At 47.2% G+C, this 18,912-nt stretch overlaps 1 protein-coding gene across 1 annotated transcript in view; it reads right to left on the bottom strand.

Moving 5' to 3' along the window:
- ENPP6 (ectonucleotide pyrophosphatase/phosphodiesterase 6) overlaps window positions 1–17,068 on the bottom strand; it is a 92,539-nt gene extending 75,471 nt beyond the window's left edge. The window contains exon 1 of the mRNA XM_060136532.1: window positions 16,781–17,068. Within this exon, the coding sequence (XP_059992515.1) occupies window positions 16,781–17,021 (241 nt within the window). The 5' untranslated portion in view covers window positions 17,022–17,068. The remainder of the gene's footprint in view (window positions 1–16,780) is intronic.
- Between the last annotated feature and the right edge of the window lie 1,844 nt (window positions 17,069–18,912).

Genomic DNA, 18,912 nt, shown 5'->3' with positions numbered 1-18,912 from the left:
AGCAGCCGCATAGCACAGGGAGATCAACTCGGTGCTTTGTGACCACCTAGAGGGGTGGGATAGGGAGGGAGGGAGGGAGATGCAACAGGGAGGGGATATGGGGATATATGTATAGCTGATTCACTTTGTTATCAAGCAGAAACACAACAATGTAAAGCAATTATACTCCAATAAAGATGTTAAAATAAATAAATAAAAATAAGGACATCCAAAAATAAATAAATAATAAAAATTAAAATTAAAAGAAATTTTTTAAAAAGAGCTCACAACCTCGGTTTCCTCATCTATAAAACCAGTATAGGGCTTCCCTGGTGGCGCAGTGGTTGAGAGTCCGCCTGCCGATGCAGGGGACACGGGTTCGTGCCCCGGTCCGGGATGATCCCACATGCCGCGGAGCGGCTGGGCCCATGAGCCATGGTCGCTGGGCCTGCGTGTCTGGAGCCTGTGCTTCGCAACAGGAGAGGCCACAGCAGTGAGAGGCCCACGTACCGCAAAAAGAAAAAACAAAAACCAGGATAACTATGCCCACCTTACATGGTTTTCTGAGGACTGACTGAAACACTATTTGAAAGCACCTGGGACTAGGTGCTTTAGACACATGGATGTAGGAATCCTGCAGACGTTTGGGAAATGTACATCCTGTTCCCTCTTGACTAAATCTGGCGGCTGTAACAAAGGAGGACAATAGGAGTGCTGCAGAGACAGAGGCCTCCATCGTCCTCGCAGACTCTAACTCCACCAACCAGAGGCTGCATGGTGAAGATGCTGAGTGATGGACTGGGCTGGGGGAATGCAGAGGTCCTCGTTCTGGTCCTGGTTTATCCACTTCCTGGCTAGGTGACCTCACACAAACTGCATACCCTCCCCAGACTTGAGCTCTCTCATCTGCAGACTTGCCCTTACATAACTCCCAAGGTGATTATAAAGATCGTCTGAAGGTATCAAGATTAGAAAGGAAGAAGTAACTGTTTTTATTTGCAGGAAACATGATCTTGTAGATTCTTGTGATGCAGAGAATCCACATAATTCTATCAGAACTAATAAAGAAATTCAGCAAAGCAAGATGCAAGATCAACACCCACAAATCAGTTGAGTTTTCATACACCACAAAAGTGAAATTAATAATTCCATTCATAATAACATCAAAAAATAAAATGCCTAGAAATATTTTAAAAGAAGTGCAAGACTTGTGCACTGAAAATTATAAAGCAGTGTGGAAAGAATTTGGAACCTGAATAAGTGGACGTCTCATGTTTATGGATCAAAAGACTTAATATTGTTAAGTTAGCAATATTTCCTAAATTGTTCTATAGATTCAACACAGCACCTAACAAAATCCTACCTGGATTTTTTTTCCAGACGTTGAAAAGCTCATCCTAAAACTTATTTGGAAATACAAGTGACTCAGAATAGCCAAAACCATCTTCAAAAAGAAGTAAGAAGTGGGAAGACTTACACACCCCTATTTCAAAACTCACTACAAAGCTACAGCAATCGTGATAGTGTGGTCCTGGCATAAGGATGGACATAGGAAGTAAAACTGAGAGCCCAGGAATAAACTCTAACATTCATGGTCAGTTGATTTCCTACAAAAATATCAAGAAAGGAATAGTTTTTTCAACAAATGGTGCCAGAGCAACTACCTCACACCATACACAAAAATTAGCTCAAAATGTATTGCAGGGGCTTCCCTGGTGGCGCAGTGGTTGAGAGTCCGCCTGCCGATGCAGGGGACACGGGGTCATGCGCCGGTCCGGGAAGATCCCACATGCCGCGGAGCGGCTGGGCCCGTGAGCCATGGCCGGTGAGCCTGCGCGTCCGGAGCCTGTGCTCCGCAACGGGAGAGGCCACAACAGTGAGAGGCCCGCGTACCGCAAAAAAAAAAAAAAAAAAAAAAAAAAAAAAAAAAAAAAAACGTATTGCAGACCTAGATGTAAGAACTAAAAGTATAAAACTCGCAGAAGAAAACACAGGAGTAAATCTTCATGATGTTGGATCAGTCAATTATTTCTTAGATATGACACAAAAAGTACACAAAGAAAAGACTGAGATATTGGACTACATCAACATTAAATGCTTTTGTACTTCAAGACACTTCGGGAGAGTGATGATAACCCTCCGCCTGCGAGAAAAATGCTTTCAAATCATATACTCGATAAGAAATATATATCCAAAATATATAAAGAACTCCCAAAACTAATAATAAAAAGACAACCCAATTTTTAAAAATGGATAATAGAATTTGAGTAGACATTTTCCCAAAGAAGTTATCAAATAGCCAATAAGCACATGACGTTAAGCATCTTAGTTCTTAGGAAAATGTAAATCAAAACCACAATGAAACACCCTGTCACTCCCACTCGAACGGCTATAGTAAAAAAGGAAAGACAATGACAAGTGTTATTGAGGATGTAGAAAAATGGGAACTGTCATACAGTGGGAATATAAAATGGTGCAGTCACTTTGGAAAACAGTTTGGCAATTTTTCATGTTAAATGTAGCATTACCATATGACCCAGCAAGTTCATGCCTAGGTATCTACCCAGGAGGAATGACGACGTATGTCCACACAAAGGCTTGTACACGAATGCTCATAGCAGCCTTATTCATAATAGCTGAAAAGTGGAAATGACCCAAATGTTCATCAGCTGGTGAATGAATAAACAAAGTGTGGCCTATCCATACAATGGAACGTTTTCTGCCAATGAAAGGGAATGATGTACTATTACAACACGGATGAACCTCAGAAGCATTGTGCTGCGTGAAAGAAGCCAAATACAAAAGAACACATGGTTCCATTTATAGGAAATGTCCAGAAAGGGCAAATCTTTAGAGAAAGAAAGATTAGTGGTTACCTAGGGCTGGAGGTGAAAATGGAGAGCAACTACCCAGCCCAAGTTTTCCTTTTGGGATGATGGAAATATTCTAAAATTATATTGTGGTGATAGTTGCACACCTCTGTGAACATACTAAAAGTCATTGAGTTGTACACTTACAATGGATAGATTTTATGGTATGTAAGTTATACCTCAATAAATCTATTAATAATTTTAAAAGATCACTTGAGAGCACAACTATAGAGATCCACATATAGGACCTCATTAGCATATCAAGACTAAGTTACATCCCTCAGATTCCCAGCTACACAGCCGAATACCAGCCCCCAAGTCCTCCAAATGCAGGCTTTACCTACAAAGTCTTGTCCAGACTTTCCATCTCCCTACTGGTCTCCAAACCCTGCTGCTACATGCAAAGTCCCTTTTTTGTTTCTTCTTTTTAATTTTTCTGTTTGATAATACTGTCCATCTCCTATAGAAACTTCTTCTTTCCTTGATTACTCTGACCTTATTTGACTCCTGATTTCCATTTGAGGTCTTTGCTAGAATGTTCTGTGATAGGTCTTTACTTCTTCCTTGTCTCCTTTCCTGTCTCTTCTTCTATGTCGTGCTCCCTAAACGTAAGAAGGTCCCCCAAGGTTTCATCTTGATCTCTTTCCCTTCTCTTGACACAATCCTCCCAAGGAGCCTCATCTACTCACATAATTCCCACCTCTATGAGGACAACTCTGAAATCTGTATCTGCAGCCTTCATGGCTAGTAAAGAAATCACCACCCAGGTGTCTTGCAAGTGCCCAAAGTATGAGACTTAGATACTGTATTGATATATTTTATTGAAACACTAGCCAGTATATTCCCTTCCATCATGTTTCAAGTAGGTGTCCAGTCCCTTTTGTCTCTGGAGAGCTGATATTACCTGCTGGACACACTCCTTCCTTTGGGACTTCTTATCATCTCAAACTGACCTCATTTAAACACATGGTGAACATGACTTTAAAGGGGAAGGAAGGAAGGAAGGCATATATGCCTTGAGGGAAGCAAGGAAGACAGGAAAACAGGATGGTCTACATAATTCTGGGGACTTGACTCCCAGGCTCCTTCATTCTCACCTTGGATTTGGATGGCCTCTCCCAAACCCACACTACTCAGAAATGTCAGAGTAATCATCTCAAAGCCCACTTCTGCTCTCCAAACGCTCCCCGTTATTCCCGCCTCTGCCCCTCGACTTGAGCAACGCCATTCACCCTCTCGGCCCTTCTGCCAGGTTTCAACCTGCCCAAATCCTTCAGGCTTCACTCAACAGCGTCACCTCAGCAAACCTTCCCTCTTCACCGCACACCCTTAGAAATGGTCCCCGCATACCCTGTGCCTATTCTGTCCTTATTCTGTCCTGGCCTATGACTATTTCTTTCTGCACATACTGAGCTGCTCAGCTTAACTGCAAGCTCATCCAAGACAGAGGCCATGTCCCTTCAGAACAGCACCTCTCACCTAGGAAATGATCATATATCCCTGCATAGGGAACGATCATACACAAATGTACTTTATGAACATACGTCAACATTACATGCTGTTGTAACTACCAAATTCTGTGGTTCAGACAGTAAGGGGTAAAGGAGCCAGCAAATGGATGAAAATGAGATCTCAGAGCGCCATCCAGCTCTGAGATGTTACTATCTGTGGGTCAAGGCCTTTGTAGAGGGGGGACATCTTATTTTGGCTTCAAAGAACAAGATGGGTGGAGGGAAGCAGGGTCCGGGCTGGGGTGGAGGCTTGGGGGTTCCAAGGAGGATGGGAGTAGAGCGCTTCCAGAAGTAATAAGTAGTATAAGCAGAGGGAAGGACTGGGCGTTCTCAGAGAGGCCTCCAACCAAAACAGGGAGGTAAAGAGGTCATTCTGCAAAATTCCATTCCCGCAGGGGTTCCACAACTGGCCAACAGAACCCTGATGATCCCTGTGTTTGAAGGGGAGGAATCAGTCTGTTTCCACTGATGGAAGCTCCTGAGGTGAGATTCACCACACAGCTTGCTAGTCAGTTCAAAAGGCTAGTCAAACAGGTGGCTGAGAATTGAGTAAATAAAGGCATTTTTGTTTCCATTTGATTATTTTAGCTTTTAGCAGCTGTTAACACAGTCTGAGAGTGAAGTCTTTGGACTGTGACTCTCTTATCTGTTCCATCAGCACTTGGTGAGGTCATTTAAGGCTTGTGAAGGACAGCAGCCAGCCCCCGATGACCAGCCAAGGCCTGGGAAGTGGGGGGGGAGGGGGGGAGGGCGGAATGGCTGAGCTGAGTCTAAGCACCCTCCACCCCCAACACACACAATCTTCTAGGCGCTTCCACTACCTTCCTGACTGGATCTTTGATGAAATCTACACACAAAGCTTCTTCGAATCCCATCTCCACTTCAGCTTACACATCTCGGGAGGCATCAAGGAGGGTGAGAAAATAGCAAAAGCAAACCAAGCAGGGAAGCCCGGCCGGGAAAGAGTGGAGTGCTCAGAGAGCACAAGCAAAGTGGCCGGCGTGGATAAACAGGCAGGAAGGGTTGGGAAGGATTCCTCGGCTTCCATCCCTGCACATTCGAGGGAGGCCAGACTCTGGCCTGACTCACAGGCCTGTGTTTGGTGAGGTTCTGCCCTTATATAGACGCTGGAGCCGAATCTTACGCCCCAGTCTCTGTTCTGCACAGTGAGACAAATGAATGCACTAGCATTCCTAAAGCATCTTCTGCTTTTCGCATTTTGTAATTCTGAATGTCTCTGGGGGAAACTTTGGATTGGGATGTAGTGGGTTTTGTTACATAGTTCCAAGCTCATTCATACAGTTTTAGCGTTCTGTTTTACACCGACAAATGCACACTAAAATGGACTATGAAAGTCACACACAGAAACGTACAGGGAGGGGTGTCATGTTTTGGTGTGAGGCCAGCTGGCTAAGCTGTGGGGAAATGGGCCAGACTGGGAGTAACCAGAACCTGGAATTAGATCCACCCACAGAGCCCAGCAAAACCGGGAGAGCCTTGGGTGCTGGGAGGTCCAGGACAACAGGCTGAATGTGGCAGGGGTGCTTGTTTGGACCTGGGAAGGAGAAGCACAGCCCACGTGAGGATGAAGGAGGGGACTCAGAAGCCTACAGAGTATGGCTGGAGGAGTCCAGAATCCAGTGTCGACACAGCAGTTTGTTAGAAAATAGTGGGACCTCAGCTGATGAGGTTCAGCGCCAAAACTCCAGAGACTTAGAAGACAGATAAATACTATAAGGCTTCCACCATGGGATCGAATGCAAGCCTAGTTCCTGGCACCGAACCAAAGAAGTGCAACAGACACGAATCAACTGTCTCTTCTGAGCAAGCTCTGGGCCCAGATGCTTTGACTGCCCGCGTTCCATTACACTCGCTGTGAGTGAGTGTAGACCAGCAGCAGGGTAGATTGCCATGCGGATGGCCTGGCCTACAGTCGGCGGAAGGCCTTCAGAGGCTGGACCCAAGGTGGGCTCTGGTCGACTGTCTCCAGTCCCCGGAGGGAAGCCCCTGACTCCCTGCCCACGCTCTTTCTGCTCGAGCAGGGCTTGCCAACCTGCTGCCCATCAGACATTTGTGTTGGGCAACCTGGGGTGAACAGACAAGGCTGCTCTCCCCAAGGGGATGGGACGGGGGACCGGGTCCCCGAGCATACCTGTAACCCTCTCACGGCCCACAGCACACAGGTGAGGATGCTCTGCTGCAGACGCTTACGTGAGTTCTCCCAATGACCGCGTCTGTCCTCCTGACTCAGACCTGGCACCACAGGAGCGCTCACTCTTAAAGGCGGGCGCCCAGGGGAAGCTGCTTCAGCAGGGGGGTGAAGGCTCGGCATTCCCCTCACCACAGGCCCGTCTGTGATTGCAGCCTGGGCAGCCCTTCGCCCAGATGCGTCTGCCCCTCGTGGCTCTGTGACCTGCCTGTCAAGCCCTTGCCCCTCTCCTCGCTCCGGAAAGCGCCAAAGGCAGGAGTAGGTTCCGATCGAGCACAAGATGTGACGCGAGCCGAATGCTGCACACAGGACGCAGAGGAGCCCCAGGCCTGCCCGGGGTCCTCGCCCAGGAGACCGTGGACACAATGGCCTTATTCACGGACGGGGACTCTGAAACCCCAGTAGGTGCTGTCTAAAGTATCTCTGAAATAAATGTTAACATGCTGACTCAGGCTCCCTCTGAATCCATTCTAAATGTTCTTTAACCCGTTTGCGGCGTAGCACTGATGATGAAGCAGGTCCTGAGAGCAGCCTTGGCAGGAAGCCTGTGGTCCCACCAATCAGCAGTGGGGAGAGGGGAGAGGGAGTGAGACAGGAGACCAGCCTGGTATGGAGACCACCTGGCTCCAGGAAGGGAACCTCCTAAAAGAGGGTTTGCTGTGCCTATAATCAAAGACTTTCACCACAGCTCTGCCCGCCAGCCTCTCCGTCCCCTCCTGCAGGGAGTGCGTTTCATTTCCAGCAGCCGAATGAACACCCTGCCATCACCGTGGAAGCCAAGAGAAACATACTTTTTGAAAAGTGGCCCTTCAGTGTCGAGAGGTCTGATGGCGAGAGCTGAAATAATGAAATGCCGGGAGAGATTATTTTCGTAAATTCTTGGAACGCGCTTTTTTCTCCGGGCTTGAGCCGGTGAGCGGCCCTCACGGCTTCTGTCGCCCGACACCTCACACACCCAGCCGCTTTCTGCAGGCGGCTTACTCAGGACCCATGACACGCACCATAGCTTTAAGTGGAAACGTGAAATCTCTGGGAAGTAAGTGACAAAATTGAGGCAAGAGTTCATGCAGATGAGGAGACAGATTTAATTGTGTGTTTGTGAGAAATGTCCTCTACCAGCCGTGGGGCAAGCAGAGAGAAGAGAAGTCCATATACTGGGGTCCACTGGAACCCACAGGAGAAATTTCTCTCCTTGACCCCCATGATTATTCTACATGTTTCTGGAACTCTCCTTTAAGAGGTTGTCTCTGACCCCCTAAAGGGCCAACTCCAGGTGAATATCCTAATCCAACTTGAAATCTATTCTGATGAAAATTTACTTCGTCAAATAAACAGCCGTCCAAACTTTCCCATCTTTGCTCATAGGAGCCCCAGACTTCTGAATTTCTTGTAGGCTTGGAATTGATTCAGGTTCCCTTCTTTTCAGCTCTTCCATGTTCACTCACTACCCCATCAGCAAGTTCTGCCTCGAGGGCGCTCCTCAAATTCAACTCTTCACTTATAGCCCATCAGAAAGAATAGATGCTCCAACGTTTTAAGTAGAAAAAAAGGAAAGGTGGAGCTTACTGAATTATCTTCAATTTAGCCTTCAAAGCCTTCTATCAATTGCATGCCTTTTTTCTTTTTTTATAAAACAAATTCACCTCTCTCTCTCTAACCCTCTACCCTGTACCGGGGATGGTGAATGGGTTTAGCACCCTTCCCTCTGTCTTGTTAATGTGTCTCTGACTATTTCTCTGACTGTACTTGTGCCAAGTCCCTCATCAGAGTCTTTATAGATTTTTTTTTTTTAAGATCTGGCCCTAAATTTATCTCCACTAAAAATCTTTCCAGTCATCTTTCAATGTTTATTCCTAGATCCACCTTTTCCATGGAACTGTTCAAGACCATTATAACTCCCAATAAGACCTGTCTCCCTGAGTTGCAGACACTTAATCTCTATGCCATTTGTTTAAATTAATACCTACGAGTTTCTTATAAAATGCACCTAATATCCATTCAGCGCATAAAAGTTAAATATATTCCCGCCACCTCTATGTGAGGATTATATATCCTGAACTATTGGCATCAAGCTTGGTGACATGATTTGCTTTGGCCAATGAGATGGGAGTAGATGTGACTTGTGCCACCTCTGAGCAGAACTTTTAAACATCATTACACTATTCGCCATTTTCCCTTTTCCCTCTGCCATGCGAGAAGCACGTCTCATTTAGAAGTGGCTTTTTCAGCCTGTGTCTCAAAATGAAGAGGAAATGGGGCAGTTAATCCTTAAAGTCCATGCACATGAGTGAAAAAAAAAAATCTTAGTTGTGGCAAGCCTCTGACAGAGCTTGCTACTGCGACATGATTTAGCCTAATCTTATTGGTCAAGTGGGTAATAGGTACAATTTTTATAACGGTGGTTTTACACAAAGTTTCTCATTCTGTCCTCACAACAAGCCTATTGGGTAAGCTTTACTTTCTCCATTCTACTGCTAAATAATATTAAAACTCAAAAGCACTTCAAATCCTGCAAGTCAGAAAGCGAGAGAATGGATGAAATTAGATCTTTGGCAGCAAATCCATAGCTCTTTCCACTATACCATGTACTGTGGGTTGAACCGTGTTCTCTAAAGAGTTACGTTGAAGTTCTATCCCTCGGCACCTGTGAGTGAGACCTTATTTAGACACAAGGTCTTTGCAGATGTAATCAAGTTAAGATGAGGTCACGAGGACGGGCCCTAATCCCTAATCCCATGTGACTGGTGTCCTTATAAGAAGGGACACACAGGGAGAACGCCATGACAGTGAAGGCAGAGACTGGAGTGACACTTCGATGCAATCTACAAACCAAAAATACCAAGGACTGCTGGCAATGCAAGAAAGCTGAGAGAAAGGCATGGAGCAGATGCTGCCCTAGAGCCTTCAGAGGGAGCGTGGCCCTTGATTTCAGACGACTGGCTTCCAGAGCTATGAGGAATAATTTCTATTATTTTAGGTCACCGCATTTGTGGTAATTTGTTACAGCAGCCCTAGGAAACCAAACACCGTGACCACCTCAATTTCAGGGCATAAACCATCAGGAATTCTCAGGAAGTAGGTCTGGGGGTGGAAGTGGTGTGTCTAAAGAAGGCTTCATTCTTCCATCGGCTGCCCCGTGGCCCCCATCCTGCCTGTGTTCGTTTCCAAGAGCTGTCGTAACAAAGTACCACGGACCAGGTGACTTGAACAACAGAACTTTATTTTTCACAATTCTGGAGGCTAGAAGTCCAGAATCAAGGCGTCATCAGGGTTGGTCTTTTCTACAGCCCTCTCTCCTTGGCTTTGTAGATGGCCACCTTCTCCCTGTGTCTGCATATGGTTTTCCTTTGGTGCCCATCTGTGTCCTAATCTCCTCTTCTTATCAGGACATCAGCTATGTTGCATTAGAGCCCACCCTAACAGCTCCATTTAACTTAATTGCCATTTTAAAGACCCTATCTCCAAATGCAGTCACATTCTGAGGCACTGGGGGATAGGACTTCAAGATACACATTTGTGTGTTGGACAAGGAAGACACGATTCAGCCCATAAACCATTTCCTGTTTTCAAATATCTAAGGAGCCTCTCATGAGCCTTAAGCAATGTGGAGTGGAGACCGAGAGCACAAGACGGCCTGACCCTTTAAGTCGCCAGACCCATCCCTGGGCCTCACAGCCAAGACCACACAAAACGTGGCCTTCGCTGCCCTCTCACAGTTGTTCTCACGGTTCTGAACCATTCGCCTCATTCGTGCTTCACTGATGCCTCCGCCTCCTTGGCTTCGGCAGTCTTGGCTGGAGTTAGGCTCTGTTTAGGGCTACGCTGATGACTAGTGTATTGCTGCACCCCCTACACCCCAGGCCCTTGAGGCCCAGCACCCTCCTCATGGGTGACTCTCCTTTCAACCCTCTTGCAGCCCCTGACCTTATAGTCAAAATGTAAAACAAAACTGATAGACATACTTTGAGGTTATATAAGATTATTAGCATAAATGGTAATCGGTTCACCTAAATATCTGTTCATTGCTTTCACAAGGCAAAGCATAATTTCAGTCTTTTCCTCTGCCTGCTAGTTTAGTAGTATCTAAAATCAAAATAATAATCAACTTCCCTGAAACTCTGAACGCTTTGATCATTATTGTAATGCTTCTTCACTAGGATAAATTTTGTTTGAAGACAGAGCATGACAAGTGAAGGGAGGGTGGCCAGGGAAGGAGTATCCACTGCAGTGACTTTGGGGAAGAGATCTAAAAAAAGCAACGGAGCAAGAATTCCCTGGCGGTCCAGTGGTTAGGACTTGGTGCTTTTACTGCCGAGGGTGCGGGTTCAATCCCTGGTCAGGGAACTAAGATCCCTCAAACTTTGGGTCTTTCTGGGGAAAAGCATTCCAGACAGAAGGAACAGCAAGTTCAGGTGTCCTGGGATGGCCACCTGCCTGGAACAGGTGAGGAAAAAAGGGAAGAAATGGTGGGGAATGAGGCTGGAAAGGGCTGGGTGACCTGGGGCCAGTTCTGTAAGAGCCTGAATCTACTGGAGCATCTGAACAGAGGAGTGACACCATCGGGCATGTGTTTTAAGAGGACTAGTCTGGTACGCATATGAGACAAACTGTAGGGCAGAGAGGGTGGGGCACCAGGAGCTGCTGGGAAGCTCTAGGCTCCCGAGGGTGCGCCCTCTGGTCAGGGCCCCAGGGATGGAGGCAGGAGAAGCAGAGGCTCTGCGATCCATCCTGAAAGCAGAGCCGACTCAGCTGCGGGAGAAAAGGTGGTGAGGAAGATGGGGAGGGGCCGACAGAAGGGACCGGAGGAATCAGTGAGATAGGAGGAAACAGAGAGAGGAGGGCGTCCTGGAACTGAGGGCGCTATCAGGAAGGAGGCCATCAAAGCAGAGGACTGACCCTTGATGACCAGGAGGCCGCTGCTGAAAACCAAAGCATGACGGGGTTTTGCAGGAGAGAGAGTAAGCGGGGAGCAGTGGGCACCCCAGACAGAGGCATCTAAATCCAAGGAAGCCAAGCCCTGGGCTGAACAGCCCCGAGCAGATGCTGATCCAGGGGGAGGAGAGGCCAGGGTGCCCTGGAGAGGGGCCGTGTCCATGCTGCTTGTGCTGTGGGCGTGCAGAGGCCGCCACAAGTGAAACTGAACTCTCCAGAAGGCTGACGATGTGGGCTTTTTTTCAAAACATGATTTCTCAAGTACTTTCTGCATTGATTTCCTTTGGTCCAAGTGACAGCCGGTTTTAATTTAAATCGGCTATTTTCTTAAAGGCAAGGGAAAGCTTGCCTTACCCGGCAATCCCTCACTCCAGAATGTGAGGCCTTGATATCTGGGAAGAATTTGCTTCACGTGTCATTTCTAGGAGGGCGGTCAGGACTGCCATCGGCACAGATACTAATTCTAAGCAGTTAACGCCCTTGGTTTTGCTTTGATTCCACCAGAGGATTAATCAAGTGTCTTCATCCAGGCTCTGGCTGCTTCCCGGACTGGTCATAAGGAGACCTCTGTCCTGGGTCCCAGGTCATACACAAAACCTTCTGGGCACGCCAGGACTCGGGTCGGGGCCCTGCTGGTTGCTGTGTGAGAACTGGCCTCCGAGGCCTGCCCTCCAACCTCAGCCCTGCTACTGAGGTTCTTAGGTGTCTGCAGTGAAGCACGCAGTCTCCCTGCACTTCATTTACCAGCTTCTAAATGTTAACATGATAATAACACACTGTATAGCAAACAACTCAGGATATGTTCATCTCCTGGCAGATTATGTTCAGGAAGATTAAATTCTAGACCAGCTTCCCTGCTACTCAGGACATTTCTGGGCCACCTTCCACAAACACTTAATCAGAAGTGCTCAAGAGTTACAAACAACTGTTGCCATTGGCTTTGGCAAAATGATGCTACCTCATGCTGCCTCAAAACACACCCAATGTTTTCTCTTATGCGTGATCTGCATTGAACAAATCACTGCTTTTTGTCCGTGGATGTTATGTTAAACTTTACTTAAATCAAATGGGGATTTACCTCAAAGAGAATAATTTTACAAAAAGATCCACAATTAAAGATTAAAACAGGGCTTCCTTGGTGGCGCAGTGGTTCAGAGTCTGCCTGCCGATGTAGGGGACACGGGTTCGTGCCCCGGTCTGGGAAGATCCCACATGCCACGGAGCGGCTGGGCCCGTGAGCCATGGCCACTGAGCCTGCGCGTCCGGAGCCTGTGCTCCGCAACAGGAGAGGCCACAACAGTGAGAGGCCCGCATACAGCAAAAAAAAAAAAAAAAAAAAGATTAAAACAGGGCTTCCTTGGTGGCGAGGTGGTTAAGAATCTGCCTGCCAATGCAGGGGACACGGGTTCAAGCCCTGGTCTGGGAAGATCCCACATGCCGCGGAGCAACTAGGCCCGTGAGCCACAACTACTGAGCCTGCGCTTCTGGAGCCTGTGCTCCGCAACAAGAGAGCCCGCGACAGTGAGAGGCCCGCGACAGTGAGAGGCCCGCGCACCGCGATGAAGGGTGGCCCCCGCTCGCCGCAACTAGAGAAAGCCCTCGCACAGAAACGAAGACCCAACACAGCGAAAATAAACAAATTAATTAATAAGATTAAAACAGAAAGCTTCCCCATAGAAGTTACACTGTGGTTATATTTTAACTAAAATTAAGTTGATCTACAGACAGCTCTTCAGACAAAGAGCTTATGCATCAAGTAAGATATTATGATAAACGCCACGCCTGGGGCTGTTTATTCCAGCCTTCAGAATGCTCTCACACGCTACTCTGACTGGAAGAACATCCTCCTCTCTTCTGGTCTCGCACAGCGTATTAGGAAACTACCCATTGGTCCTTTGTGTAGCAGTCTGCTAGGGCTGCCCTAACAAAGTACCACCGACTGAGTGGCCCAACAACAGAAACTGGTCTCTTGCAGTTCTGGAGGCTGGAAATCTGAGATCAAGGAGTCGGCAGGTCTGGTTTCTGGTGAGACCTCTCTCCTTGGCTTGCAGGTGGCAGCCTTCACACTGTCCTCATGAGGTCTCTTCTCTGTGAACGTTGATCCCCCATGTCTCTTCCTCTTCTTAAAAGAGCATCAGCCATAGCGGAGTAGGGCCCTACTCTAACAGCATCATTTAACTTAATCACCTCTTTAAACACCATGTCCTTAAATATGGTTACATTCTGATGTACTGGGGGTTGGGATTTCAACACATGAATTTTGGAGGGACACCATTCGGCCCTTGCTACTCATTTGGGATATTAGTAGGTATATGATGTGTCTTTCCTGCTCAACTTGAATGTAGGCTCCCTGGGTGAATGGCCCTGTTTTAAGATTCTATGTGTTCCCAGTAATCAATTGTCTGATGGATTTTCTTTTTTGCAGGGGGGCGGGGTGCCAGGCCGCACAGCTTGTGGGATCTTAGTTCCCCAACCAGGGACTGAACCCAGGCCCTGGTCAGTGAAAGCGTGGAGTCCTAACCACTGGACCGCCAGGGAATTCCCCTGATGGATCTTCTTGATCACTATTGGAATTATGTTCACATCTGTCCTGATGCAAACACATTTTGAAGGAAAAAAAAATCAGTCACAGTGGCTTCATGTCAATGATTGGGCTAGATGATTTCCAAGGTTCCTCACAAATCCTGTGACTGTTCATTGCCCATCACCATCCACGTGGCTTCCCATGGAATTCTCCTCTCTAAAGATCAGTCATGTGCTTAATTTCTAATACGTAGGCCTCCCAAGAGGTGCCAGTCCTAACTTTTTCTCATTTCATGTCTGCTTCTGGCAACACCTGAGATTCTGGCCGGATTAGGACCCAGAAGCTGAGGAAACTGAGGTTCAGGGCAGTGCGATGGCTTGCCCATCCCAACCCTGCAAGGACTCCAACCAAGTTCTCCCAGCTCCCAGGCCAAGTTCTTTCCAATAACCCATCATTCCTCATTATGAAAAGAGAAGAACACCAAGGGCTTTATGGCTTATGGGCAATAATTCATGTAAGGAATTGAGATCCCAGTCTGTCTTATAAATTCTGAGGAACCTTAAGACAGCATGCCTTTTAGTACCGAAAGGATCTAGCATGATTCTTTCGTGGGTTCACAAAATGTTCATATGCTCAAACCATATGTTTAACTACTATTCCCAATGGATAGATCCTTCCTTATATGAAAAAAAGAGGAATTTTTCAACATCAGGTGGAAAAAGAAGCATAGATATTGGGGGAAATAGTCTAGATTTCACGCTGAGTCAGTTCCAGGGCAGTGGAGGTGGCAGCAACCTGATGGCCAGGCCACCCCAGCCCACAATCCCACTCCAAGCCTTTACGTCCACTCAGTAGATACAAGTCACACCCAAAGACACTGGCACATGAACATGAGTCTTGCTGGACACATCCTATACACAATATTGCTTCTATCGAAGCGAAAAAGCCAACTTAAGCACCAAGCGAGCTTTCAAGTCAGATCCTACATTTTACCATCAAAACCTCTAAGGGCGTAAGCCGTATGCAGAGCCTGTGGCTTTCTCGGGCTAGACTCAGTTTGAAAGTAAAGGTAAGATCTTTGTCAAACATTCACGGGGCCTGCACTGCCCCACCACGAGAAGGGCCCTTCTGTCGTGCCTAGACCAGAGAAAATACCCACAGCCTGACAAGACAGTGTCTGCGTGACTAAGGCTTTGTGCAAATTAGTCCTTGTGCTGATATCAGGAACATGGATCTGACAGACAAAGGGCCGAGTCACTGGCTGCGTTTCTCCGTGGAGACCGTAATGGTCCCTTTTTGCTCGCTGGAGTCTGACTTGCTAAAACGGATTTTGTTCCTCTTCCACTGAGACTGAGAAAAGTGCACGTGGCAGTCTGTGAATCGAGCCTCGCAGCAGGGCTCTGAGAGACAACTGGTGCCGGGGTGGCTGCAGGTGTGAAACTCCCTGGACAGTGCTGAAGTCGGCCTGTGACACACAATAACCTCTATGTGCGGCCCGCAAACGGCTTCCCTGCAAGGGCAGATCCGTGCCAAGGGAGGACGAGGAGACTTTTATTCATCTTCTTTATCTGAGAGATGCTGATTGTTTGTCTGTTGGGGGAGATTTTTGAAAATGAGCAGATAAATTCCTTGCTGTGTGCCGTCTGGCCTTTTTTTTTTTTTTTTTTTTGCTCTTTCCCCATTAATTTTATGGCATTTTTATGTACACATGCATACAGTATCCACGTATGAAGTCAGAGATAGCAATTTGTCTTTCCAGGATCCTTGGGCTTTGCTGTCCTGTGAAGATCCATAATGAGATACAAGAGTTCTCATCCCCTTCCTGTTAACAGAATTTACAGTTTTCCCTGCGCTCAGAGCACATAGCTAAGTCCTACATGAGCATTAATAGCAGTGCATTCTTACCAGCCTCCCTGGACAGCTTGCTAAATTCCTTCTGAGCGCCTCTCGCTGGCCCTGACAAAGGTTAGCTGATAAACAAACCGGAAGCTAGGAGTCTCACTGTGTGAGCACAGATAGAGGATCAAATTCGTGGAATCACATTTGGCGTGCTAGCAATCCCAGATGGAGGTCATTTTTAGGCAGAAGTCTGCTTTTCCAAACCCAGGCACAGTCTGGGTTAGCTGGGGGGTTGGGTTTTGTTTTGTTAACAGATGCTCGAAGTTAAAAATGGGAATCTGAACTACACATCAATTTTTTCTTCTCCGTGTCATTTTACCTGGCCCCAAAGGGCAAAAGAAGGAGCAAGTAGCATTGCTAAGTAATACTTCAGGATATGACCTGAAAATTCCCTCCGAGTCCTCCAGGAATCCCACATGTAACTTTCATAATCTAGCACATTGACAAACAAGCCAAAACAGCTCCAGGATGACAGATGGCTGCAGGGCAAAGGGGACAGAAGGAATTTGATACAAATGAAGACCTGTTGACTTTTTAAATTTGAACTTAGAAAATACGGAGTAGGCCAGAATTTTTTATTTGTAAAACAAATAACCACTTTAACAATCATCTATTCATGTAGTTCTCTGTTCTCCACACTGAGAATCCAAAACAGGTCCTGGGAATAACTTTTGGAAAACAACACACCCATGAAAAAAAAAATCTCAGCCAAGAACACACACTTCCTGTCTATCTCTGGGGTCCCAAAGGATGAGGGAAACCTGAGCATTTCCATGAAACTCTAATGCCAGGAGCTAACTGCTACTGTTGGACTCCAGCCCGCCCCTCCCCGCCCGGAGGAGGACACCGTACTCACCAGTCATTAGGCTGTAGTAATTGGGGTACGAGAGACTGGGAAAGTCTGGGGTCAAGTAATCCGCTTTCACCCCCCTGCTCACAATCTCCCTGAAACCAGGCAAGGACTCCAGGACCTCATCACTGATGTAGTCAGAGCGAAAACCATCCAGCAGAAACACCAGGAGCTTCCGGCGGGCCGGGGCTGGCTGTGCCAGGCTGAGAACAAGGGCCAGCAGGAGCGCCCCGAGCTTCTCTGCCATGCTGCCAGGAGCCTGCCCGAGCACGGCTGGCACAGCCGTCCCTTTGCAGACACTGAGGATGGAGAATCTGTAGCTATTCTCTCTTCTAGGGGCTGGACCTTGACTGCTGGCCTTCCTGAGCCAAGTTCACGGTCAGAATTTAAAGGTACAGCACCCCCTTTTAAAAACATCTATGTTCACCCTTTACTAGAAAGTCCGGAGATCGACCCCTTCGGAGAAGCCAGGTTCCCAAACAACCCAGAATTAACACCAGGGGAGAGAGCGCAACCTTATTATGTGGGCCGAATGTTCCAGAAATACAAGCGCCCACAGAGAGGTGGAATTTGAGAAGATGACAGAAGTTAGCACTAACTTTGCAGTTGGGCTAACCAAACGAGGAGGCAAGGAAAAGGGTGATCTCTTGGTTTGCTGCCATCCCACACCTCTGCCCAATTTAAACTCTCTCACTGACTTTTTCGCTTACAATTTAGTAACGCAAACCTCTTAACTCGGGATGTAAACACGAGACCATAAAATTCATCTTGGGCATATCTGTGGACTTTTCAGCAGGGCCTCCATCTTCATAGCATTTAAAAACAAATTATTTGTCTATGTCTCAGCCACTTCTTCTTTTCGTATGCATCTCTATACAGCGCTTATTGTTTTACTTTTCAAGTTGCCCGTGTCCAAACCCAGCTGTAGGAGGCGATGCCTCTCAGCAGAGCCATAGAGCCAGAAAGTTCCACAATTGAACAACAGACTTGGGGGTCATCGTGGCAGATTGGTCTGAGGTAGCACTGCCCAAGAGGGCAGCAATCAGACAGAGAGCTGGAGGACGAGAGTTTGAGATGGACAAGCACAGCTAGAGATAACCAGGAGGCTTCATGCCAGGAAGGACCAGGCAGAGGAGGGACTGGGAGGCCGACCGGGAGGTCGGTGAGGGCAGCAAACACAGGTAGGTCAGGAGACAAAGCACTAAGTCCAGATGGCTGCGGTTCCCTAGGCTGGGTTTTTCATTTGGCAGAAAATTAAGTATAAAGGCTTATAAAATGTGTATGGCCCATAGCAAGTCCTTAACAAATGCTAACTATTATCAGCATTGTAACGTTGCTTGGATCCTGGTGAAACTTGCAAGGCCCTGGGCAAAGCTTCACAGGGACTGAGGACGGTCAGACACCAGCCTTTATCAATTGATCTTTATCAATTCTACAGTGGCTGTCACCCTACCTCCGCCTTCTGCCTGTGCCTTGTCTTCTTATCCTGTTCTATTGCATTTAGAGTCAAGCCCTCACATGAGACCACTGGTCACTTTCTACATTGTGCTGGGAAAAAAAAAAAAAAAAGCACCTTGGCCAAATTACCGTTCCCATCTCAGCTGGCTGAGACAAGGATCAGACTTCATTTTCCCAATAAAAGTAATGCTTTTTACAATTAAAAAAATAAGAGAAAGAGGACAGCGTATTCTTAATATTTTTTTAATCTGAAAACACAATGTTATTCTTATCTCTTTGAGTTACGTTGTACTGTTATTCTAAACGGAAGGAAGGAGTAAAGCAAAGGGAAAGGTGCTGATGCTGACGAGCCGATGGGCTGCCCTGGCTGTGACCATCACACAAACACTGAAAGAATTTCCTCCGGTAGGGAGGGCCTGACGAGGCAGCAGATAAAGCTAGATGCGCTGTCAGTTCCTGAGTATGTCCAGGGTAGGGGACTATGGAGATGGCATCATAACGCAAACCCACATGAACTGCCTTGGGGGTGGCCCCTGAGCTCCCTTGGGGAGAGGTTAAGGACTCCAAATGTTAAAGATGAATGTAAAAGGGGCATCCACTTTCCTCCGCCTCTAGAGGGAGGTCCAACCCCAAATACGGCTCCCTGAGTGCCTTACCCAGTTGTTGAGGTGGGGAATCCT

The sequence above is a fragment of the Lagenorhynchus albirostris genome, chromosome 21 (assembly GCF_949774975.1).
Source record: "Lagenorhynchus albirostris chromosome 21, mLagAlb1.1, whole genome shotgun sequence".
Classification (NCBI taxonomy): Eukaryota; Metazoa; Chordata; class Mammalia; order Artiodactyla; family Delphinidae; genus Lagenorhynchus; species Lagenorhynchus albirostris.
The sequence above is the reverse complement of the archived record's forward strand: the minus strand, read 5'-3'. Positions and strand labels throughout refer to the sequence as shown.